Source organism: Saimiri boliviensis, chromosome 15, assembly GCF_048565385.1.
Source record: "Saimiri boliviensis isolate mSaiBol1 chromosome 15, mSaiBol1.pri, whole genome shotgun sequence".
In the NCBI taxonomy this organism is placed as follows: Eukaryota; Metazoa; Chordata; class Mammalia; order Primates; family Cebidae; genus Saimiri; species Saimiri boliviensis.
The window spans coordinates 21976828-22002793 of NC_133463.1; the positions used below are offsets into that span (position 1 = coordinate 21976828).

Below are 25966 nucleotides of genomic sequence, written 5' to 3' on the forward strand. Positions count from 1 at the left end.
GCAGAGAACAAAGCAGCCAAGTTTGTTTTTGCAGAGCAAGAGAGGTCTGGTGAAAGCAGTCCTGACAGCTGCACTGTGTGTCTCGGTGAACTAAGGGCTTTTACATGTTTCATTCAAGACTGTTTAGTCTGCATGCTGAGGATTCATATATCAGTCTTTGACTCTAGTGTCATTGAGGTAGTTTGACTTCCAACGATTTCGTTGTCATCTGTATTTGCCTACAGTGAAAGAAATAACTGAGAGTCGAGTTCTTGCAGGGTCACTTAAGAGCCTGCCTTTCTTCATTCACTCTCCTTCATGATATTGCCAGTGCTTCCGAAAAAGAAAAAAAAAACTAACGCAGCAGCTCTTAATAAATAACACCTGGATCAGAATTGGTAAACTGCTTTCACGTTGGCTTTTGCAGAAGTGGCAATGCGTTGAGGATACGTCCGGCAAACTTCGAATTCACAAGTGTAAGGGACCCAGTGACCTGCTCTCAGTCCGGCAGAGCACGCGGAACCTCTATGCTCGCGGCTTCCATGACAAAGACAAAGAGTGCAGTTGTAGGGAGTCCGGTTACCGTGCCAGCAGGAGCCAGAGAAAGAGTCAACGGCAACTCTTGAGAAACCAGGGGACTCCAAGTAAGCCACGCTTTTGTGACCATCTCCATGGTGGCCTAGGCCTGTGAGAATAGGACAGAGAGACGAAAGGGCTGCCCCTTCTACATTTTAGATATTATCAATGCACCGTTTTCAGGCTAAAAGCAAATCTTTGCTCTATTTAAAATAAGAAAGCTAAGATTAATGTGGCATCTTGCTTTGTAGACATTTCACTTAAGCATAGAATGAAAATATAGTTAGTAAAAGCAGCAGATGCAAAATATACGCACACATAAAAGAGTTTATGAAACGGTTATTCCAAAAGGCAAAGGATATGGTTTAAGTCCATTTTATTTTACGGTAATGCCAGTGTCCTGATCTGTCTGCCTTAAGTTGCTTTTTAAAAAAATAGTAAATACGAGGTTTCAGTGTGTATGCATTTAATTTTAAGAGAAAAGACATTCACACTTTTTTAAGGCATGTATTTTAAGCTCTGTTTTAGGACAATATATATATTTTTTAATTCTGTCAAATTATTGGATCTTGTTGACTGGCAGAGTCAAACGAGTCAAATTCAGTATAAAAAGCACTTCCTAGCATTTTCTTGATAAAAACTCTATCAGGCAGCTATGAGAAACCTATGATTATATAAATGTGAAAACCCACAGGCTGACACCTTCCACCAAAGAATGAATCTAGTACCACCTAGTGGAGTAATATGAAAAATGACTCAATTTATGGTGACTTATTTCTATACTGGTTAGGAAAGAAACAATTTAAGTCAATTAAATTCTGTGTCCAAGATTTGGAACTCAAGTCAGACACTAGAACAATGGAAGCCCTTCGAACTGGCGTTTTTATTGTCAACTCCACAATGTGGGCTTTAGGGTCATTTGTTCTGATATTTCAACCAAAAGTGTTAAGCATTTTCCATGTGCATATGCACAATTTTCTCAATGTCAACAATTTTTAACAAATTCTTAAAGGAATCTATAAGCCAAAATGCTAAAAGTCTTTTATTTGGGAGATTATTTTTCTTCCCTGAAAGAACAATTCCAGGTCTAATAACTCACACAAAGATATCAAATTTCTGAAAATCAACAAAGCTGAGCATGGTGGCTCATGCCTGTAATCCCAGCACTTTGGGAGGCCGAGGTGAGTGGATCATTTGAGGTCAGGAGTTTGAGACCAGCCTGACCAACCTGGTGAAACCCTGTCTCTACTAAAATTACGAAAAAAATTAGCCGGACATGGTAGGGCACGCCTGTAATCCCAGCTACTCCTCGGAAAGCTGAGGCAGGAGAATCACTTGAACCCGAGATGAGGAGGTGGCAGTGAGCCGAGATCACACCACTGCCCTCCAGCCTGGATGACAGAGTGAAACTCTATCAAATAAAAAAAACCATTAAGTGACGAGGACCCCTGGCATGCTCCTTTTGCAGAAGCTGATTAAAAACATTCAGCTTAGAAGTAAGAGTGCCCTCTTCTCTTCCAGAAAGTTAGACCTTGTTTCCCAGGCACTGAACATAAAGCACATTGATTTTTCAGGATTAGGCACAAACAGAAGTCGAGGGCAGCTCTTTCAAACGGTATGGAATCTTGAGTATTTGAGAGCAGGAAACGATTTTCACCCTTTCTGCAAGGATAGAACCCGTAAGCACTCTTAGTGATCCCCTTACTGTCACTGAGGTGCTCCTGATGTAGACACTGCAGGATTCTGCTGAGAGCTGTCTCAGAGCGTGACAATTCTGATTCCACAGCCAGTATGTCCCCCTTCTTTCTACGTTAGCAGCAAGCTAGAGAGATAAGGCCAGATGAATATGCCTCTGCAGAGCCTAAGAGCATCCAGTGTTTGCACATTAAAGTTTTTATCTGGCACACATGAGCTCTTGAAAAGGTTCCATAGTCACCAGAAAGCATGCCGGCTTCTCCCCATCCCTGCCTGCCTACCCCCTGCCTTACCCCTCCTCTGCCAGGTATAAAAGTGAGTTGGCTGATGAAAGCATTAGCAAAATTTAATTTTTCGTAGAGTAATCCTCTACTATTTGTACAAATAGAAGGTGTCTAAAGCATTTGCCTTTTTGAAAAAGCAGCCCAATGTAGTGGTAAGGTTTCATAGTCTGACAGATTATAGTCCTAGCTCCATAACCTTGCAAAATGTATGTGACATATAAAACTTCAGTTTTCTCATTCATAAAATAAAGATGATAATGCCAAATTCATGAACCTGTATTGACAGTCTGACATTTTTGTATATAAGAGTTTTTATAACAATACCTGTCTTTCAAGACTCTGGATTAGAGATAAATATGAAGTATATAAGCTCAGTAAAGGATAGTCATTATTAATAATACCATAATTGGGAATATGATTTTATCCAAAGAAATAACCTGAACAGTTCACGTTGAAAACTCAATGTAGAAATTCACAGGCTGCCACGAGTAAAAAGGATCCTAGCGATCGCCTGGACCAACCCCCTCATTTGATGGATAAAGGGCTGGAAGCCCAGAGAAGTAAATCATCCATCACACTACCATGCAATGACACAGCCAGGACAAGAACCCAACCTCTGCTGCCGTGAATTGCAGGCACCACGATGGTGCTCAGCAATGCAGCATGGACTGCCTTCCCCTCTCCAGGATCCTTTCCAGACCAGATGATCACTTTCTTCTCTCCTAAACTATATCAGGACGTTCATAGTAATGTATCTTCCTTACTTCTAGAGTACAAGCCCAGATTTGTCCATACTCGGCAGACACGTTCCTTGTCCGTCGAATTTGAAGGCGAAATTTATGACATAAATCTGGAAGAAGAAGAATTGCGAGTGTTGCAACCAAGAAACGTTGCTAAGCGTCATGATGAAGGCCACAAGGGGCCAAGAGGTCTCCAGGCTTCCAGTGGTGGCAATAGGGGCGAGATGCTGGCCGATGGCAGCAACGCCATGGGCCCACCTTCCACAGTCCGAGTGACACACAAGTAAGAAGGCTTTATTTGTTCACTAGGGTTGAGTTCAGAGCTACTGCCGCAACACACCATATTATCACCATTTTGCACTTGGCAAAAAAGTAGTATCCAATGGCAATACAGTGCCTGAGGGCCGGCCTACATAACAATTGGGGATTAAAGAAACAGTGAGTCCATGCAATCGTAGGCTTGGATGCATGCTTTGGGTTTGATTTCACATTAAGACTGATCAGCTAGGAATCCAGCAAGAGTAATTCGCATTAAGGTTGATCAGCTAGGAATCCAGCCAGAGTAATTCCATCGCATCTTGACTTAGCGGGCATGGAGTTCACGCCCTAAGCAGTTACGTTTGCAGGTGTCCAGAAAACAGATGGAAACAGTTTCAGAGGCTGGAAGTTCTTCCATGTTGCACAATCACTGTCACTTAGAGCAGTTGTATAGTCACAGCCTCAGAAATGAAACACAGCCCAAGGGAGGACAGTGAGTCCCAGAGATGCTTCCAGAAAGATGATGCAGGTTATGAACAGATGTAAGATGTGCAAACATCTAGCTCATCCCAGATCACAGTGAGGGCCTCGGAAGTCATGGAGACAGGGAAGGTAGCTTTAATGAACTCACTTTGTTCTTTGGCTCCTTCTAAAATCTACTTACTCTCTTGATTAAGAAATGTTTTCTTTCTGAATTTATTAGCAAGGTCTTTGTGTTCTCCCTAATTGTATCACTTTGGGGAGATGGGGCGCTGTGAGCTCTGCCGGGATTTTTAATCTATAAGACGGTTTCCTGGTGCCTGAGGTTGGTACAGTGACATACTAAGGGATTTAGACCAGAACTCATTTCTCTTACATTATGGATTAACCCCACATCCCACCTACTGTCTATCCCTGGGGCTGTTTCTTTACTTCAAAACCAAGTAAGGTACTTAAGGCACTCTCTTTTTAATGAAGTTAGTGGAATGTAGACTCTTCTGAATCTGCTTTTCTTCAAACAAGCCATTTGTATTACTACATGAAAAGTCTCTCTTATTCTTTGTCTATTTGATCTTGAGTTTTTTGGTGGTATCCTCTTCATGGGGGTGTTTGTATTGAGAACTGCCTTGAAAAGTGATTTCAGGGATGATCTTAGTCACAGAGCTGTGACACCATCCACCCCTGTGACATTTGGTCCTCAGTGGTGGCTAGAACATATCCCCATCGATGCTGGTCTTAGATCAGCCCAACGCTTACTGCATGTATCAACATTAAGAGTGTTGAGGATTAAAAGTTCTCTTTGCTGTCTTTTATGTCTTCTACTCTTAGAACATAAACCTATTTCGCATGGTTTTGGTTTGTTTTGCAGGTGCTTTATTCTTCCCAACGACACAATCCATTGTGAGAGAGAACTGTACCAATCGGCCAGAGCGTGGAAGGATCACAAGGCATACATTGACAAAGAGGTTAGCCGGGGCTGTGTGATTGTCAGATACATTCCACACTCAAACTCACCTGCCAGCCCTGCTGTGCCTGGTGGGACATATCATGGATACACATAATTTTCTTTATAATTACATGAAAAATTTAAAAAAAAATACAAGTTGTCTGTCTTTCTCCAGTAAATTAGTGATAGTCTTGCTGAAAACAATATAGAGTGTGAAAAGAGACTGGGAATGGACTTAATGGCCTTTTGAAATCTCTGTGAGAAAATGATTCAGTTATAAAAGAGGAAACCACTAGTGTTTATGACAGGTGAGTTGGAATATAGAGGTAGACATATTCTATGCCCAGTTTGTTTTCATGTTAAGCATCATCTCAAATGAATAGCTATTATTACAGAACAGAGAAAACTAGGTGAAAGAAAGGTACTTTGCAAAGAAAATTCTGATCTTAACATGTAATTGCCCGAAAACATGTTTTTCAGATTGAAGCTCTGCAAGATAAAATTAAGAATTTAAGAGAAGTGAGAGGACACCTGAAGAGAAGGAAGCCTGAGGAATGCAGCTGCAGTAAACAGAGGTGAGCTTGTTTCCACTTTCCGAAATCATGTTACACAAGCTAGAGAGATCAGCACTGGCCTCATTCTTCTCTTTCCTCTATAGAATGTATTGTCATAGAGTACGATAACCTAAGCTATTTAAGTCAAATTAAATATGCTTAAACTTAAGCAGAAAGTGAAAAGTTCCATTCAGCTAAAATACTTGCAACCTATCTGCCTTCCTTCTATTTTGCTTTCTTTCTATAAAATGAACACTTTGATCAAATGCAAGGTTATATAGACTCACTTTTTAATCTTCTCACCTGCAGCTATTACAATAAAGAGAAAGGTGTAAAAAAGCAAGAGAAATTAAAGAGCCATCTTCACCCATTCAAGTGAGTAACTCTTTTTTTTTTCCGCATTTGCTGGGAGTCAGTGACTGTCCACTTGGCACTTCAGAGTGGCTGGAGGGACCCCTGTGTTCCCTGTAGTGCCGCCTCAGAAGAAGTAGATCCGTCTAGGAGAGCACCTAGCTCGTGAAGTTGAAAGCAAAGCCCTACCTCACCAAGGGACCGTGGCAATGTTCTCAGCATCCTTTGTCGGGAATCAGGCTGAACTCCACCGTCATTCATTCCCTGTGCGCTCCCTACCTCCCAGATGGGACCAGTAACCAGATTTGACTCCATGCACTACTTTCTGTGGAGAATGCTTGAGGGTTACAGATTCTCTGCATGTGATCAGTGTGTTCTATAGAGCAGCCTGGAATAGTGATGAATTCCAAGAGTGAGAAGCAATATACACGTTTTAAAATAATAGCAAAATTTGCATGTGAAGGAGATTTAGTATTTGAACCTCAATAAAGTTTAAACCTTTTATATTAAAAAAAAAAGATATTAGAAAATAAAGGCTTTCCAAACTTATTTAGTAGAATTTGTCAAAGAATTTTTTAAACCTTTTACTCCAAGCCATCTGGTGCCTCTAACCTTTGACTTGATAGCTGATTGGTACCCAACTGCCAAAAAAAAAAAAAAAAAAAAAAAAAAAGCCATTTGTCCAAAGAGTGTGGCTAACAGGATCCTCTCATTCACATTGACGTTTCTTTCCATCGATGTTTCCATGCACATGAGGAGGAAAATGTTGGTCCTCTTAAGTAGATAAGGTCCTAAGAAAGCTGTCACTGAAAACTGAATGCATTTGCCTTCAGTATTCCTTTTTTTTTTTTTTTTTTAATGTTTTAGACGGAGTCTTGCTCTGTTGCCCAGTCTTTAATGCAGTTGTGCAATCTTGGTCACTACAACCTCTGTCTCCCAAGTTCAAGTGATTCTTGTGCCTCTGCCTCTCGAGTAGCTGGGACTACAGGTGTGCGCCACCACATTCAGCTAATTTTTGTATTTTTAGTAGAGACAATGTTTCATCATGTTGGTCAGGCTGGTCTTGAATTCCTGACTTCAAGTGATCCGCCTGCCTCAGCCTCCCAAAGTGCTGGGATTATAGACGCAAGCCACCACGCCCAGCGTGCCCTCACTATTCCTGATTCTATTTTAAGTCCCTCTATACAAAGTGAAGATTGTCTATTATTATCTTACTGAGTATCTAAATATTTGTGTAAGACTCACAGCAATAAGCCTATTTTTAATTGAGAAAGTGCCTTCGAAACACTCAAAAAAATCCCTTCTCTTGGAACAGGGAGGCTGCTCAGGAAGTAGATAGTAAACTGCAACTTTTCAAGGAAAATCGTAGGAGGAAGAAGGAGAGGAAGGAGAAGAGACGGCAGAGGAAGGGGGAAGAGTGCAGCCTGCCTGGCCTCACGTGCTTCACGCACGACAACAACCACTGGCAGACAGCCCCGTTCTGGAACCGTAAGTTGCTTGTTCTAAATGCCACTTCCTGCTGCCATGCAGGGACAGCAACTCATAACCTAGATCAGAAATTCAGCAGCATAAAACCGGGAATCTACAAAGACTCACGAGAAAGGCATCATATTCTATTCTATACTGACAACTCGAATCATTTTGCCAAGCATTACTGTTTTCTTTACATTTTTTCTGGTATTTTGTTTGGTAATGCCAAGCTTCTCCCTGGGTTTTTCCTCCTGATTATGTTGTTTCATATAATACGCAGCATCTGGCATAGTTTTTACCAATGGGACTGTTCTGTAGCTAAATAATGCAATGGATCAACATCCCGTAAATGGATGAACAATTTTGCACCAGATAGATTTTGTTCCGGCTTTCTTTCAAGTATATACTGTAAGTGTAATAAAAGGAAGTAAAAGAATGATAAAAGCCTCTTAAATGCAAGGCCCATATTCTACTTATTCTCAGTCCACCTCAGTAACAGCACTAGACTTGTAGAATAATACTCTACAAAATTACCTGGTTCTACAATGAATTGCTTAGGATAGGGAATAGTAACATTTGTGCACTTTTTTAAATTAGCACTTATATTTTCTCTTGTTACCTGTGCACATTATTCACTGAGGCCACACAGAAGTCATACCCTACATTCTAATAGTACATCTTCTGATGGAAGCTTACCAGCCTATAGAGCAGATGAAACACAGAACCTTCTAACTGAGAAGCTCACTAGAGACCACCCAGACCACTATTTCTCAAACTGGGATTTGGTGACTCCAAAGAATTGATAGGCCATTCTTGTGGCAGATCTAGGGCCTGTCCAGGAGACTTTGTGTTTTCCCCTTCCTCTTGATTTCAGGGTCCATGTTTGCATTTCTGTTTACAATCACATCGAGGCTGAGTAAACTCTTAAAGTCACAGCATTTTACTTTTAATATAGTTTCTGAAATTGTGATATGGGATCCCAGAGGGTTTTTCAAATCGCTGGGGACACATCATTTAGCAAGACACTTTATTTTCTGTGTTCATAATATATTTTAATGGAGGGCAGGTAGAAAAAAGCAATGGAAGTAAATGAAATAAATAATTATGAGTTGTAGCAATGCTGTGATCAGCGTTTTTAGATGGGACCCTTTTAGAGAGGGTGGGGAAGATGGGCTTTTGGGGTGAAATTTAGGCTGAAACCCAAAGGATGGAGAGAAGCGATCCCCATGGAAGGGAGCATGTTCCAGGCAGAGGGAACAGTGCCAGCAGAGGTCCTGAGGAAGTCATGCCTTTGGTATGTCCAGGACCGGAAGCTCCTTGAAAGCTGCAGCATTGCAAAACACGAGGCTGTAGTCGCTCATGGCAGAGAGAGGCCCTTCATACCTCAATCTGCTTTTCACCGTCTGAGTTGAGGCCATCCTGCTCAAGCCACCACCATTTCTTACCTCGGCCACTGCCAGACCCCCTCTGTGGTCTCCCAGGCTCCCTCTGGTCCTCAGCAATCCATCCTGCTCAGAGGAGCTAGGGCAATCTTTTAATGACACCTGCTTTTCTTAAGCTAAAGAGCAGAATCACCTGACCCCAGTAGGCTGAGGCTGCAGTGAGCTGTGACCGTGCCATCACACTCCAGCCTGGGCAATAATAGAGTGAGACCCTGTCTCAAAAATTAAGGAAAATATAGAAAAATTCTTAATATATCCAACAAAACCCCGCATGCTCCATTCAATCTTGGGCTGGGACCATTCCCTCGTGCTGTTTCCTGCTTCAGCCACTCAGCTTCTTTTTATTCCTCAAGCATCTCAAGCTTCCTCTCACCATCAGGCCTTGTACTTGCTCCCCCTTCCTGGAAGCCTCTTGCCCGCAGCCCCAAGCCCAGCAAACACTACTCACCCTTCAGACCTCAGTTGCAATGTCACTGCTCATGGACATCCTCCCTGTGCCTCAGACTAGGGTCCTCCCCTTTGATACACTCTGTCAGCAAACTCTGTTTCTCCCCGATGGGGCGTATCACATTTGTAGTCATAGGTCTTTTTCACTTTTGTTTTTGCTTAACTATTGTCCTCTCCACTAGACTGTAAGTTTCTCAAGATAAGAGACCATGTCTGTGTGATATTGTATTTCTGACCCAAAGGAATTGCTTAGTCAATACTAGGTAAATAAATGAACCAACAAGCAAGGCACCCTGTCCAGATCAAATCAATTCATGTCAACTTAGCAAAGCTTTGCATGCCAGCCATTGGGTGTCACTGTGCCGGTGAGAGCGGAACGTGCCTGCCATCACTCTGCTCTTGTACACAGGAGCGAGTAGGAACTGATCCCATTCAATACAAATTTGATGCTCCTTCTCATTCACAATGTATTCTTGGTGCCCTGATATTCTAGGACAGTGGCTTTCAGAATTTTTTTTCCAACAAGCCACAGTAAAAAATGCACTTTATATCAGGATCCTATACACATATGTGCACATACACAAGTATATGTGTGTATCTGTGTATATATGTAATATAAATAAGTAAAAATTTCAAAAAGTAGTACTATGTATGCTATGCTTTAATATTTTTATCCATTCTATTGCATATTTTAATGATATTATTGCTATACTCCTGACATTTGCTGCGTCAACTTAAGCCCTTGGCATAGTAATACTCAACAACATGAAAAAAGAAGAAAACAAAAGTCGAATCCACCCAGGTACAAGATCCTCCAATGCAATGGTCTCTAAACATTTTTTTACTATGTACCCATATCCATTTTTAAAATAAACCCACCTTCTATGCTTAATTACACTACTATACAAATGTGCCTATGTATTATGAAAAAATAGAAAATTAAAAGGCCAGACACAGAGACTATAATCCCAGCACTTTGGGAGGCCGAGGTCAGAGGATCAGTTGAGCCCAGGAGTTTAAGACCAATCTGGCAACAAGGTGAAATCCTGCTCTACAAAAACCACAAAAATTAGCTGGGCGTGGTGGTGCCCTCCAGTAGTCCCAGCTACTTGGGAGGCCGAGGTGGGAGGATTGCTTGAGTATGGGAAGTGAAGGCTGCAGTGAGCCATGATTGTATCACTGTACTCCAGCCTGGGTGACAGAGTGAGAACCATCTCAGAAGGAGGGGAGGGGAGGGAAGGGGAGGGAAGGGGAGGGGAGGAGGGGAGGGGAGGCAGGGAGAAAAGACAGGAGAAGAGAGGAGAGGAAAATACACAAAATAGAAATTTAAAGTTTGAGATAAAGGTTAAAAAAAGATTTTTTAAAATAGTTTTTATATCCATTGGAGGTTCCAAAACAATTTGTTCTCACTTATTAAAGAATGCTTATGAAAAACAAATCTCGGTGTCCCACTTCACAATGCAGTGAGACATTCAGTTTATGTTTGATGTGTGTTCTTAATTGCTTTCGTATGAAAGGCGACTCAGAAAGATGTGGTGGTTCCATAGATACGCTTCACGGGCATGCTGAGTCAATCAGGACATTCATTTTTTTAATGCCGCCATTAACTAAGCAGTCATCTGTATTGAAATTACACTTATTTCTATCCTCCCTGAGATTGATCAATTATTCTTGTAAACACAAAAGTATTGTATTTGTATATTTCATGAAACAGTTTAAAAGCCATTTAAACTGTTAATTTGGAAAATTTCTACACAGATTAGAAAATTCAGGTTCCATGGTTTTTAATATATGTGTATGTGAGATAAATGTTCACATACAAATAGTATGTTATAAATAACATATTTAGAGATCTTTTAATGAAAAATCATATAATGGTGAAAGCATTTTCAGTCATCCATGTTTAAGATATTATCTTTTTTTTTTTTTTTTTTTTTTTTGCCTGTATTTGATCTAATCTGGTTCACTCAATTCAGTTTAGGGTTTTTTTCCCCACAGCTACTCCTTCAGATCATTTCCTGTAAGCTTTAGGTCTTTCTTTGAAATAGGCATATGTAGTTTGTTATCTGATTTATTCATATCAAATCTCAAGTATTAAGGCATTTTAATGTTTTAATATTATTATTTAGATTTTTTTATTAGGTGACATTTCTAGAATTATTGTCATAAGTTATTATAAATATGGTAACATATTTTATTTAAAAGGTGCACATCTATTGCAAAGACTGTTTGCCTTAAACAAAAGATCAGAAAGGATATGAAAAGTTTAAGAGTATAAAATTTGGCAGGGCATGTTGGCTCACACCTGTAATCCCAACACTTTGGGAGGCTGAGGAAGGTGGATCTCTTGAACCCAGGAATTCAAGACCAGCCTGGGCAACATAGTGAAACCCCATCTCTACAAAAAAATACAAAGATTAGACAGACATGCCTGTAGGCCCAGCTACTTGGGAGGCTGAGTTGGGAGGATCACTTGAGCCCAGAAGGCAGCGGTTGCAGATCACACCGCTGCACTCCAGCCTGGGTGACAGAGTGAGACCCTGTCTCAAAAAAAAATTTTTTTTAAAAAAAAGAAAGAGAGTGCAAAAATTTTAAGTTGGTGAACATAATGTGTAAAAATATTTAAATTAGCTAATCAACTAAAAAAAAAAAATCATTCCTGGAGGGAGAGAGGAGTGAATAGGCAGAACACAGGATTTTTAGAGCAGTGAAACTACTCTATGTGATACAACAATGGCAGACACATGTCGTCATGGATTGTCCAAACTCCTAGTGCACAAGGAATGCTCATTACATGTACCTAATCCTATTAGGTTGGTGCAAAAGTAATTGCAGTTTCAAACCATGAATTTTAAATCATTATAACGGGGCTCAAACACATTTTTATCAATCAAACTAGGAACCATTACAATCAACACATTTTTGCCACAAGAAATAAGTGTGTGTATTTGTAAAAATTCATGCTTCAGGATTCCATGAACTCCTGGAAAGCATTTTCTGCCTTCTGCTGGTTGTGGAAGTGTTTTCCCTGCAAAAAGTTGTCAAGATGCTTAAAGAAGTGGTGTTCCGTTGGCGAGAGGTCAGGTGAATATGACAAATGAAGGAAAATTTCACAGCCCATCCTAGCCCAATTTGTTCAACTTTTGAAGCATTGGTTGTGTGACGTTCAGTCAGGGGTTGTCCTGGAGAATAACTGGGCCCTTTCTGCTGACCAATCTCGGCTGCAGACATTGCAGTTTTTGGTAAATCTCATCGATTAGCTGAACATACTTCTCTGAGGTACTGGTTTGGCCGGGACTCAGAAAGCTGTAGTGGATCAAACGGGCAGCAGGCCACTACACAGTGACCTTGACCTCTTTCTGGTGTAAGTTTGACTATAGGAAGTGCTTTGGAGCTGCTTCTTGGTCCACCCGCTGAGTTCGTCATCGCTGGTTGTTGTATACAATTCATGTTTCATCGCACATCACAATCCGATTGAGAAATGGTTAGTTGTTGTTGCATAGAATAAGAGAAGATGACACTTCAAAACGACGATATTTCCACCCCTCAGCTCATAAGGCATCCACTTATGGAACTTTTTTCACCTTTCTAATTTGCTCCAAATGCCCAACCACCACAGAAGGGTCTACACGGAGTTCTTCCACAACTTCTCGTGGAGTTGTAAGAGGTCAGCTTCGATGATTGCTCTCACTTGCTCTTTGTCAACTTCCCGTGTCGGCCACGATGCTCCTCGTCTTCAAAGCTTTCATCTCCTTTGCAAAACTTCTTGAACCACCACTCCACTGTACGTTCGTTAGCAGTTCCTGGGCCAAATGCTTTGTTAATGTTGCGAGTTGTCTCTGCTGCCTTATGACCCATTTTGAACTCGAATAAGAAAATCACTCGAGTTTACTTTTTGTCTAATACCATGCCGTAGTCTAAAATAAACAGCAAGTAATATGTTATTAAGAAAAAAAGCAAGAAATGCCCATTAAAATGATGATCAACATAACTACATTTATTTAAGAATGTATTCCAATATCAAACGGCAAATTTCAACAAGGCAGAAATCACAATTATGTTTGCACCAACCTAATAATTATTTTAACAAATTTTTTGCTGGGCCAAGCACAGTGGCGCATGCCTGTAGTGTCAGCTACTTGGGAAGCTGAGGATCACTTAAACCCAAGAGTTCGAATCCAGCCTGGGCAACATAGAGGGTCCCCATCTTTTTAAAAAGTATTTATTAGGCAGCACATTTCTGAAATTCAAGAAAGGTCAGCAAATTTGGAATATTTGCCCTTTTGTAAGTAGAAGAGTGGGTAAGCTTATTATAAATGGAATATCTCTTCAGCATGTCTTCTACAAGTTAACCAGGGAGCTATGTAGTTATAAAAGATATTTGTGGTCCCAGTCTAGCTCAGGCTAGAGTGTGGCAGTGACCATCCCAAATCCCCAAGCTGGGCTCAAGGCTTTTCTAAACCCTTCCTTGTTGCAAAATCCCATCTTTTTGTGCTCCATTGGTGACACGTAGCCATCTGCTGTAGAGAACGAGAGAGGGTACTAGTTGCATTTCTTTATTAAATAACCATTTTTCCTTTTTAAAAAGAGAATAATCCCTGGTAGTCTAGTGGCTAGGATTTGGCAAGAAATAGGTAGGTAGATAGATAGATAGATAGATAGATAGATAGATAGATAGATAGATATTCTGATATTTTTATTCTCATACTTCACTCACTCAACCCTCTTTGGAAACCACTGCACAACACAGCTAAGGGGAAGTTAAACTAATGTGCGTGAAATTCCACCTTAGACTTCAGCCTATAAGAGATCGCTGTCTTTCCCATTTTCACCCACTTGCACGGAAAACTTACATAGAGGGGGATAAAGGTATTATTCTTAACATCAAACCATAGTATTTATAAGAAAGAAATTGTGAACTTTAAAGTGTAAAGATAAGGGAACATTGGCATAGCAAGCCGCCTAAGGTTTTTCACTCTTTTCGTTTTATTGTGTTTTTCCTTTTTACCCAACAGTGGGATCTTTCTGCGCTTGCACGAGTTCTAACAACAACACGTACTGGTGCTTGCGTACCGTTAATGAGACACATAATTTTCTTTTCTGTGAGTTTGCTACTGGCTTTTTGGAGTATTTTGATATGAATACAGATCCTTATCAGGTAAGACAATATGCGTTCCTTTTATGAAGGTTGTTGAAAATAGGATAACCAGACATAAGCTTAAAGAGATTGTCCTGTCTCCATTCACAGCTCACAAATACAGTGCACACAGTAGAACGAGGCATTTTGAATCAGCTACATGTACAACTAATGGAGCTCAGAAGCTGTCAAGGGTATAAGCAGTGCAACCCAAGACCTAAGAATCTTGATGTTGGTAAGGAAAATAAAATACTATTTTTTCTATATTACCTAGAAAATTCTTTGTTACAGAGTTTTCTGCCTTGGAAACATTTAAATGCATAGAAACATAAATACTTAGAGATACTAACTTCAAGATACTTAGAGGAGACACTTTCCAGGCAATTCTAAATAAAATTTGATCTCTAAGTTTAGCTCTGGGTGTAATCATGAAAAACTTAATCCACCAAAAGCTTTGGTGAGCATTTCCTCCCAATAGCCCCCACAGGTCTATTCTATTAGTAAACCTTTATTCCTGATAGAAGCATCTGTTGGAAGCTGAGATAAAAGCATGGGGGATTTGTCTGTTATTGCTGTCAACATCAGAAGATATACTCTAAGTAAACCAAGATATTCTCTTTTTTTAAGAGAACTTTGATGGAAAGACACAATACTCTATTTCTGCTGTCCCAGTTTGGAGTTCTCTCAGTTGGATCCCTGCCCATGACATAGTGAATTACATTTCTTTTGCTAGTATTTCCAATCTGAAACTAGAGATATTGGAGCAGCTCATTAACTTGGGATCTAAAAATATAAGAGGGTCTGAAGGGAATCAGCCAGATGTTCCCTTCCAGCTCTGCATGTTAAACTGGCTTATTTCTCCTTAGGTTCATGGAGATACAGTTCTTTTCAGTGGTGGCCCCAGATCTTTCCTGGTTAATGAAAATACTCATTTCCTCCTCAAGATTTCTGCAGAAATGTAAATACCAGCTGTCCATACAAGGAAGGAGAAAGAACTAAAGCTGGCAAGGGCATGGACCTTGGCACAACATGCCAACTCCAAAAGGGTGAAAGGCTGAATTCACAGGCATTTGGGTGCAGTTTGCAGGAGCTTTTTGTGATGCCTCTGGGTTTTCTCTCTGGGTTTGGTGCAGAGCCAGCATCATCAGCAGTAAAAGTGGGCAGCTTTCTGGGTCATATGTCTTGAAGGGGGTAGGGATTCCCATCCCAGAATGATCAACATCACCACCTGTCATCTTGACCACTGTAGGGTCACAAAAGCTTTTGAGTTCTGGGAGTCACATAAGAAAATACAAATCCTCAGTTCTCAATCAACATCTCTCAGTTAACACTTAGTAGAATCAGTTGTCAGTCAAAAGCAGACTGGACTTGCAAAATAGGTCTTTTGGTCACTGACCCAATCAGCTCAAATCTTTTCAAATATCCTGCTTATCTGTTGACCTTTTCCTTAAATCTTACAAAAAAAAAAAAAAGAAGAAGAAGAAGAAGAAGAAAGAAAGAAAAGAAAAGAAGGAAGAAAAAAAGAAACAGCCTGCAAAGACTTGGAATCTTAACCAACCATTAGAGGCACTAGAAATATTATACCCAGATATTTCTCCCCAAAAGAACATAGGACTTTTATTGGTGGTGACATACCAACTCTACTTAGTGAAATCTGATCAAGTCCCTTAATGATAAAATGACACACCAGGTGGAGCTAGTTATGCTGTTATGCTTCGAGCCATCCTCTCCACCTTCCAGACTATTCCTATGGGAGATGATTTTTGGCTCATTTTTTTCAAACGTTTTGTCTAAAAATAACCAAAATTTAACATTTTATGATAATTACATGGATTTCTGGAAGTACCTTTCCCAGTGCTTTTAAGTGGGCTCTCCTTCCTTTAACACCCACCCATTTTTTTCATATGAACTCTTATTTTTTTTAATCTTAAATCTTTTCATTTATAGCTTTCAATTCTCATTTTGAACCTGATAGGAAATCTCTGTTGGGCTTCAGCACTGTCTGTATTTAACACCGTGTGTTTCTTCCTAGGATTTAGATGTTGTGCATGGAAAACTATATAGTGAATGGTTTTTTAAGTTCTAATGCTAACAGAAATTACTCTTGTATTTTCCTATATCAGGAAATAAAGATGGAGGAAGCTATGACCTACACAGGTATTCACACTTTTTTATTCTCCTCGGCAGCTTCTTCCCCAATAATTGCATGATCCAGTCATTTCAACTAATTTCTGTTTCTTACCATGTTGCTCAGAGCACAGCTGGGGGTGCATGCTTGTTCTAACAGCATTCTCCACCATGTTTTGTCATTGATCACAGATCTGTCATTTTGCTTTCAAATCAGCTCACTGTCCCATCAAGACATCCCAGAGCATTTACTCACTCCAATGCTTGTTTGCTTGTTGGATGATGCTTTAAAGCATGGAATGATGTGAAGGAAAAAACAGAATGGCCTTTGGGAGCCCCAGGAGAGGGTGGGAGATTTATCTTCTTTGTGGTACTTAAACATTGATTTGGTGGGGGAGCTTCATGGAAATTGGTTTGAGATTTTTATTAAATATAGCATCAAAGGCACAAAAAGGACTAATGAGAATTTTAAGAGCACTCTAAAGCTGAAGTTGGAGGAAACATGGAATTTCCTTGTTGATGGTCATTCATTAACTTTGGTGGTGAAAAGCAGCAGCCATAAGATTCTGAAAGCTCTGCAGAGCAGTGGTGAATAAAGAGAAGGCGCTGGGGGTTGGGGACAGGGTATCGGGAGTCGAGACACTCATAAACGACCACACATAGTGGCTCACGCCTATAATCCTAGAACTGTGGGAGGCCAAGTGGGAGGATCGCTTGAGTCCAGGAGTTCAAGACTGGCTAGGGCAACGAAGTGAGACAAAAAATTTTTTCTTAATTACTCAGGTGTAGTGATGCACGCCTGTAGTCCCAGCTACTCAGCCGCTCGAGAAGCTGAGGCAGGAGGATCGCTTGAGCCCAGGAAGCTGAGGCTGCAGTGAGCAATGATAGAGCCAATGACCTCCAGCCTGAAAGACAGAGTGAGATCCTGTCTCTAAAATTAAATAAATAAAGGCACTCGGTAGTTTCAACACAGCACTGAGACAACACACTAACATTCCATAAACAACCCTCAGCCCCATCCTTTTATCCCCTCTAATCCTCATCCATCTCTCACTCTGCTCTGGAGGGGGATGCACATTCCTGGTAGCCATGTCACTTGTTCAGCTGGCAAAATTAACCATTGCTAATTTTCTATTCTGAGCACAGACCTCAGGCAGGTGTGTCACTTAAGGCAGCCGGGTAATGTCCTTACCACCTCTACTGAGGCAAAACTGAGGCACAGATGTTAACAGTACCCTACTTAATGAATCCACTTGGGGGGAAAACGTCCATCAGAGATGTGTCGACTTAACTGGTGCCATCTATATTAATATCTTCTCTATCTATGTTAATATTTTCTTCATCTGTATTAATAAGTTTAAAATTAATATACCAAAGAATATTGCTGTTCCCATGCACCCTGTTCGGCCCCTCCAACTTCCAGAGCTACAGTCTCAGATGCCTCCTTATAGAGAGCAGGTCATTAGTCTAACAAGAAGCCAAATGACAACAGGAAAGATGATGGGGAAGATGAAAACAAAGGAAGCTGGACTTTTGGGGATATGTTATAGCCGTTTATGTGTGTCTTCTTTTTTCTATTCTCTCTTGTTCTTCATCTTAACTGTCCTCAACCTGCCCCACACCAACCCTGTGTCATTCCCAGGAAACATAAGACAGAGCAGAAGAACCCACCCTTGAGCTGGTCTCCTTGGGGTATGGGCTGATGAGGTGATATCCCGCACACCAGGACGATCTTGCCCGCCCCATCGGTCACATTAAGACATTTTCAAAGTGCACTATTATAAATGGGCTGACCTCTAAATATTAACTTTACAGTTATTTTATGGGGCATTCAATTTATAGCTGAGGGATTTTCAGTCTAGTGTCATGGAAGAGATAAAAGGGTATTCACAGATTGTTTAAGACATAAGGCTGATCAGGGATGAGTCAGAGAGTCATTCTCCAGGAAGTCACCCCTGGCCAACTTTGAAAGGAAGAATGTTTAACTGCACTTTGGGGGTAAATGACAAGCATCTGGGACCCTCCCTGTCCCTGATCCCTGCCACCACCACTCAATGGCCAGATAATTGTTTCTGAGATCATTTTCACATAATCTTGGCAACTTTAGTTGTTGAAAGCATGTGTGCAGGGGAAACATGGTGTTACCTGTTGCTGTTTTTTTCCTTCTAAGTTCCTTACCAGAGAGCAGATGTAGGGATACTTTATTCAAAATAACTGGCATTTTCAGACTTTGCCATTTCATAATCCATAAGGCAAACCATCTTTCAGTGGATATCCACATGGCAGGCAGGAAATCTCGAAGTGGGTTACTCAGAAAGTATCTGCCTAGTCACACCTGGGAACTCACTAAACACCCAAATGCAGTGTTTGATGTGGCCTTACCTGCTCCTTGTATCTTATTGGATTGAATGAGAACAGATGCAAAACAAGCCACCATATGTACAAAAATGTCAGGAAAACTGCTGTCTTTCAGTGGGGTTCTACAGTTCAAAGCCCTCCATTGATGAAATCATTTACGGGGTTTCAGTGCCCTCATTCTTTCAGATTCTGACAGTTTTTTTAAAAAACTAATTAAAAAGTGTTTTTATTATGAAATTTGATTACAAAGTACTTTGAGAGAAATGATAAGAACCAGATCTGAAGAATTTGAAATTCGAAAATCCAACAGAGCATTTTTTAAAATGTATTTTGTACAAGATGGTCTAAATAAATGTTTTTAAACTGTCTTCTTTTTTGGTGGATTTTCAAAAATTAATTTTCAGACTTACATAGAGGGTCTTCATAAAGCAGCGTTTTTTTTCCTATTGCTGTTCAAATTCTTTTGCTTTTCTTCTCTTTCCTTTTTCCTTTCCTTCTTTTTCCTGTTCCCTGTGCCTGAGGCAGGAGGGGCAGCTGAAATGCCTTGCATACTCGCCCTGGTCATTTTCCAATTAGGACAAACTCAGAGGGAGAGCACAGCTCAGAAGGTAGCACTTATGACTCAGGAAATAATTTTTGGCTTGATTTGAAAGCAACAACTTCTAAGTGTGTTGCAAAATAGAGAAAAATGAACAGGTTGATGGGTGTTTATTTTTCCCACTGCGTACGAAAGCTGATACTGCCTGCCGTCCTTTGAGGGCCAAGAAGAGCTCCTGGCAGCTGTGGCCATGTGTCCCGTGACTGTGTGGGGCAGACGGTCAGTTCTTGGCAGCCTTCCTCTGGTAGGGATGCTTTCTGATCCTTTTGCTTCAAGCCTTCTGGGCTGTTAGACCACACTGAGCTCACCCTCAGCAGCCACACTCTGACCACATTGTTTTGCTTGTTTTGATTCCTCTCCCCCATAGTGACAGTGTGTGCCAAAGGTGACTGTGAGTGACATAGCCGTGTGTTAGTGCTGTACAGCACTATGATCATGGGGGTGGATGCTGGAGCCCCCAACCAGTTTGAGTTCAAATCCCAGCCTGGCTGGTGGGCATACTTAGAACAGATGCTGGCAGGGGGCAAGCCCCAGTAAGTGGTGGATATCATTGGTAGAAGAATAAAACAGAATGCAGGACATTTATATGAATGAAAGAGTATGGGAAAGGGAATTTAAATGGTGTGAATTCTAAAGCTTGTTAATATATGTTATAAGAAAGACAAAAAGGTATTCACCAGCACCACCAATTTTCATCATCAGTCACAGGCAACCAAGAATGGAGCATGTAAGCCCATCTTCTGAACTGCCTGAACCTCTTGAGATGAGAAGAACAAACCAAACCTTCACTGCCCTGCTCTACGTTACTCTAACAGAGCTTCCCGGTTCTCTTCTCCGTGTCACATCTCGGGGACTCCATCTTATTTTAAAGCTGCCTTACTAGCACTGTTGGACTTTTCTATTTCAGATGCTCAAACAAGAGATGGGGCAGGGGCAGGGTTGGGGGTTAAATGGGCTGGAGGTCAAGTTGGTCGCTAAGGTGTTGAGGAGACTTGGGGCGAAGGTAGTTAGGGTGTATAGGTCAGAGCCAGCGCCACTGCGTGCATGGAGGTGTGTCATGCAGTGGAAAGTAGGCTCTGAAATCCAGCCAAAGCTCTGCTATGAGAGCTGGGTGGTGGCAGGGATGACAACAGTGACCACCCTGGTGTAGTTAAGGTCAGACTTGGGTTAGTCTAAGCTGTCAGAGAATGCTCATCATTTTTCTCACCTTTCCAATAGTGATTCTACTCCAAAGGCCTTGCTTCTTATGCTATGTAAGAAACTAAAGGGCCAGGCGTGGTGGCCCACGCCTGTAATCTCAGTACCTTTGGGAGGCCGAGGTGGGCAAATCATGAGGTCAGGAGATCGAGACCATCCTGGCCAACATGGTGAAACCCCATCTCTACTAAAGATACAAAAAAAAAAAAAATAGCTGGATGTAGTGGTGCACACCTATAGTCCCAGCTACTTGGGAGGCTGAGACACGAGCATTGTTTGAAGCCAAGAGGCAGAGGTTGCAGTGAGCCGAGGTTGCACCACTGCATTCCAGCCTGGTGACAGAGTGAGACTCCGTCTCAAAAAAAAAAAAAAAGAAGAAGAAGAAACTAAAGTATAGCATGTGCAGAACTCCTTAAGATCCTGCCCAGACTGCAGAATGAAATGCAGCTTTAATCGGTTTCAATATATAGGGGGAAGATAATAGGGAGAAATGAGTCCTCATTCATCCATGCAACAAATAAAGACAGAAAGAATCTAAACGACCACGTCTGTGCCAAACTCCCTATCCACAGGGAGCGCAGTCCGGTGTTAGAATGCACAGTGCAAAGTGCTTTGACAGGCAATGTGTGGCACCGTAAGGGCCAGGTAAGGACCCCAAACCAACTCCGAGGAATCAAAGGAAGCTTTCCAAGGAGTTGGTTTATGCTGCATCCTGAAGACCACATTGGAGTGATTCAAACACAGGATGGAAAAGGAAGTCAGTCCAACCAGAAGACAGGAGTGGTTTGGAACTTATGATCAGCTCTGTGATGGTGCAAGGGGAGGAGAAGAGAAGGATGAGCTGAAAAGGCAGCCAGGGCCTATTTTATGGAGCCTGTTATATGGAGAATATGATATAATTTATCTTCCACATGGGATGTTTTGACCATGGGGGAGGAGGACTAAAAATAGTTAATTATTTATGTTAACTATTATTTATATTAATTCTGTATAAATATTGATATATATTTGTTTACCAATGAACTAGTCAATAGATCTATAAAAGTCGCATTTTAAACTATTTTCTAAATTAAAATGTCAAAAATTCTGGACAAATGCCAAATTGAATGGGATCCCAGTACAACAGACACGAACTGGGACCATCTCAGGCAAACCAAAAATGTGATCACCCTAATTACATGTGACATCAAAGGATGCAATATCTGTCCTAAAAGCAATAGGCAGACATTCAAGAGCATTAAATCAGGAAAAATAATATGAGAGGATTTGGGTTGATCAGATTAGGGGACATAAATAGTTATGAGAATAGTTTTGTGGGTCACGTTGGCTTGTGGGTCAGTTCTGGCTCTATTACTTCCCAATTTGAGGACCATTTGCTAACAGTATTACAACACCTATATGGTCCAGGGTTCTCCTGAGTACGTTCATATATTAAGGTATTTAACCCTCTGTGAGGTCAGTACTATCATTATCCCCATTTTACAGATGAGAAAATTAAGCGACAGAGTGACTTAGTAACTTTCCCAAGATTACACAGCTGATAAATGGTGAAATTCAAACCCCAGGAGTCTGGTTCTAGCTGTGCTGTTCATCTCTATACTATACTAATTTTCTTGGACAATTTATTTAACTTCTTTTATTATGGCTGAATTTTCCCATCTTTTAAAAGGTGATAATACATATACATAATAATACACAAGGATTTCATGAGATATTACCCGAAAAGTAAGCCCTGAATTCATGTTATTCTATGATTAATGTTTGATAATAAATTTGAATAGTGAGAGATAAATTGTATCAAACAGCCCTGGAATCTTTTTTTTCTTTTTTGAGGTAGAGTCTTGCGCTTTTGCCCAGGCTGGAGTGCAGTAACACAGTCTTGGCTCAGTGCAACCTCCATCTCTCGAGTTCAAGCAATTGCCCCGCCTCAGCCTCCCCCATAGCTGGGACTACAGGCACACATCACCATGCCTGGCTAATTTTTGTATTTTTAGTAGAGATGAGTTTTCACCATGTTGACCAGTCTGGTCTCGAACGTCAGCCTCTCAAAGAGCTAGGATTATAGGCTTAAGCCCCTGCACCTGGTCAAGCCCAGGAATTTGGAAAGACATTTATCTTCACATTAATGGATGATAAAATTGCAGTTTTTAATCTCAATAGTAATGCGATTTTAATGTCAATAGTAATAAGGAGAAAAAGTTATGTGCATTTACCAATAAGCAGATATGATCAGCCATTGACCACACACAGGTGGTCATCGATAGATAAATGACATATATTATATTTATTTCTATTTTTAGACTATCTTTATGGTTGAACATTAATTGGCTTTTTTTTTCTTTTTTTTTTTTTTTTTTTTGAGACAGAGTTTTGCTCTTGTTGCCCAGGCTGGAGTGCAGAGGCATGATCTCAGCTCACTGCAACCTCCATCTCCCGGGTTCAAGCAATTCTCCTGCCTCAGCTTCCTGAGTATCTGGGATTATAGGTGCCTGCCACCATACCCACCTAATTTTTGTATTTGTGGTAGAGACAGGGTTTCACCATGTTGGCCAGGCTGGTCTTGAACTCCTTACCTCAGGTGATCCACCAGCCTCGGCCTCCCAAAGTGCTGGGATTACAGATGTGAGCCACTGCTCCTGGCCAATTGGCTTTTATTTGTAAAATAAATAGCTATTCCTGCAGTTTGTCCATAAAATTATGTAGGTTAGAAATTCATGGTCTTCCAGTTGCTCTGCCTATGGAGTAGCCATTCTTTATTCCTTAACTTTCTTAATAAACTTGCTTTCACCTTACTGAAAAAAAAAAAAGAAAGAAAGAAAGAAAGATATTTATGCTCTTTTTACTATGGCCAATTCTGATTCCGATTTTGTTGTCCTGCTAGTATCCAAAAGCAAACTGTAAATTTACAAATTGTAATTACAATTAAAAATTAAAATTATAAATTTGTAAATTTTTTTACAAATTGTAAATTTACAGTTTGCTTTTGGATACTAGCAGGACACCAAAATCAGAATCTCTGAAATTTCAAAACCTAAATCAAATTCTATTTCAAGCTAAATCATATTATGTTTCAAGCAGCATGAAAATCACCAAAGATGCCTACCAATTTGGTCCAAATATTGAAAACCCTGTGCCTTCAGATAAAAAACAAAAAGCACAGCAAAACATGGAAGGGCTTAGGAGAAAGGAGCAGATACATTAATGCAAATACTGTTTGGGCTCTTTCCATTGTGAAATTTAAATTAATACCATTAGAAGTGAGACTTGGAAGAGAATAGCAATATTAATTAAAATATCCTGCCAGATATAAGAAGCAACAAACTGTATATAATGCTTTGTGATTTTCTGATCGATCCATTGCTTACTTCTTGAACCTGCAGACACCTAGCCCAGGGAAATTCAATTTGCAACTGAGCACAGGTACCCAGAATCAGGTATAGATGATGCCGTAATGGAGGGGTTCTCACAGTTCTGAGAAAACCCAGAACGGCAGGAGAGGTTCTGTGGAGGAAATGATGCTTAATCTTGAAGGCTGAGAGCTGACTGGGATAATGAGGCACGGAAGAACATTCTAGAAATAAATACAAACAGTGAGGAGAGAGCACCTGGTACATTCAGGACATTGCACTTGTTCCTGTGGCTGGTCCAGAAGTGATGTGCCAAAGGGGAAGGGAAGAGGCCAGAGAAGCTGCAGGAACCATCCCTTCTGCTGCTTATGACACCATCAGCACCTGTTAACTATAACACTGCTCCAGGAAGAGTTAAAATGCCATGCATGCACCTCTCTTAAGTTACCCATCTGTAGAAAATACCATGATGTAATTATGTGGTTAGGTTTTTAAAAGTAAGTAAGTGTCATCCAGAAAGAAATGTGACTTGACTTGCGACCTAGGGATGTTCTTGAATTGCTCTTAGTGGATTCACAGCTTTTCTGTTTCTGGGGTTGGGGGATAATTACCTGTAACTTGAAATCATCTACATTTATTCTGAAAATTCGCCTGTCAGAACAAGCCTATCTATACCTTTTCTCTCTGAATAAACAGCTTTCAGATGGCCCAAGAAAAAGGTTTCCTTTTGTGAGCTGAAGACTGGCAGAAACCAGGAGACACATGGAAAGTTTAAGTTTTGATGTTGAATAAGTATAACTTTCTATTTTGATGTAACTTTACATTTACAGAAAGGTTGCAAGAATAATTTCAAGAACTGTTAACCCATTTGCTGCATTTTTTCTTGTTCTCTCCCTCACTTTCACCAAGTATACACACACCTTTTTTTTATGAATCATTTGCAAATAATTCGCAAACATCATTCCCCTTTATATATAAATGCTTTAGGAGGCATTTCCTAACAAAAACATTCTCTTACATAACTGTTATGCAAAATCAAGCAATTTATCATTATTACATGCAGTTATCAAATCCACATTCCATATTCAAATGTTAACAATTATCCCAATAATGTCATATTCATTGTTTTTTGCTTTTCTGGCCTGGGACCCAGTCCAGAATCACACTTTGCAGGAAACCCACCTCTTTCCAGCATCTTTTCACCTGGAACAGTTCCTCAACTTCTCATTATCAGTCATGATATTTTCAAGAGTACACTCCAGTTATTTTGTAAAATGTCCCTCTATTGGGGTTTGTCTGATGTGTCATCAGGATTGAACTGAAGTTGTGGATTTTTCTTTTCTTTTCTTTTTTTTTTTTTTTTTCGCTGTCTCCCAGACTGGAGTACAGTAGCACGATCTTGGCTCACTGCAACCTCCGCCTCCGGGGTTCAAGCAATTCTCCTGCCTCAGCCTCCTGAGTAGCTGGAATTACAGGTGCCTGCCACCACACCCAGATAATTTTTGTATTTTAGTAGAGACGGGATTTCACCATGTTGACCAGGCTGGTTTCAAACTCCTGGCCTCAGGTGATTCACCCACCTTGGCCTCCCAGAGTGCTAGGATTGAGCCACCTCGCCCAGCCTCAACATCTTTTCTTGTAGCTACAGTGATGTAAAGATATATCAAATTGAGTGAACTAATACTTCCAACATAATGTTACCCTGCTCCTGATCTCAATTAAAATGCTTTTAGGGTTTCTCTGTTAAATAAGAAGCAAGCCTTAAGACTGAGTTATATATACTTTTATCATGTTAAGGAAATAGCCATCAATTCTTTTTTTCTTTAAGTGCATTTATCTTTAATTAGTGTTGAATTTGTCAAAAAGCCTTTTTAGCATCTATGAAGATGCTTAGATAATTATTCTCTTTAGATATATTAAATTATTATGATATGTCATATTAATAGATTTGGCAAGAATGAATCCTTACATTCTTGAAAT

At 40.5% G+C, this 25966-nt stretch overlaps 1 protein-coding gene across 7 annotated transcripts in view; it reads left to right on the forward strand.

The window, feature by feature from the left end:
* The window catches only part of SULF1 (sulfatase 1), a 180792-nt gene that overhangs the window by 145272 nt on the left and 9554 nt on the right, over window positions 1-25966 (forward strand). For 3 of the 7 annotated variants that reach the window (XM_074386746.1, XM_074386747.1, XM_074386745.1), the window contains exons 13-22: window positions 407-623; window positions 3305-3557; window positions 4881-4977; window positions 5439-5533; window positions 5822-5887; window positions 7179-7351; window positions 14238-14380; window positions 14471-14594; window positions 16483-16516; window positions 20145-20349. In XM_074386746.1, coding sequence (XP_074242847.1) covers window positions 407-623; window positions 3305-3557; window positions 4881-4977; window positions 5439-5533; window positions 5822-5887; window positions 7179-7351; window positions 14238-14380; window positions 14471-14594; window positions 16483-16516; window positions 20145-20325 — 1383 coding nt within the window. In that variant the 3' untranslated portion in view covers window positions 20326-20349. Of the gene's footprint in view, window positions 1-406; window positions 624-3304; window positions 3558-4880; window positions 4978-5438; window positions 5534-5821; window positions 5888-7178; window positions 7352-14237; window positions 14381-14470; window positions 14595-16482; window positions 16517-17269; window positions 17307-20144; window positions 20350-25966 lie in introns of those variants that run through there. The other 4 variants (XM_074386748.1, XM_003942902.3, XM_074386749.1 and 1 more) reach the window with 3 other exon arrangements.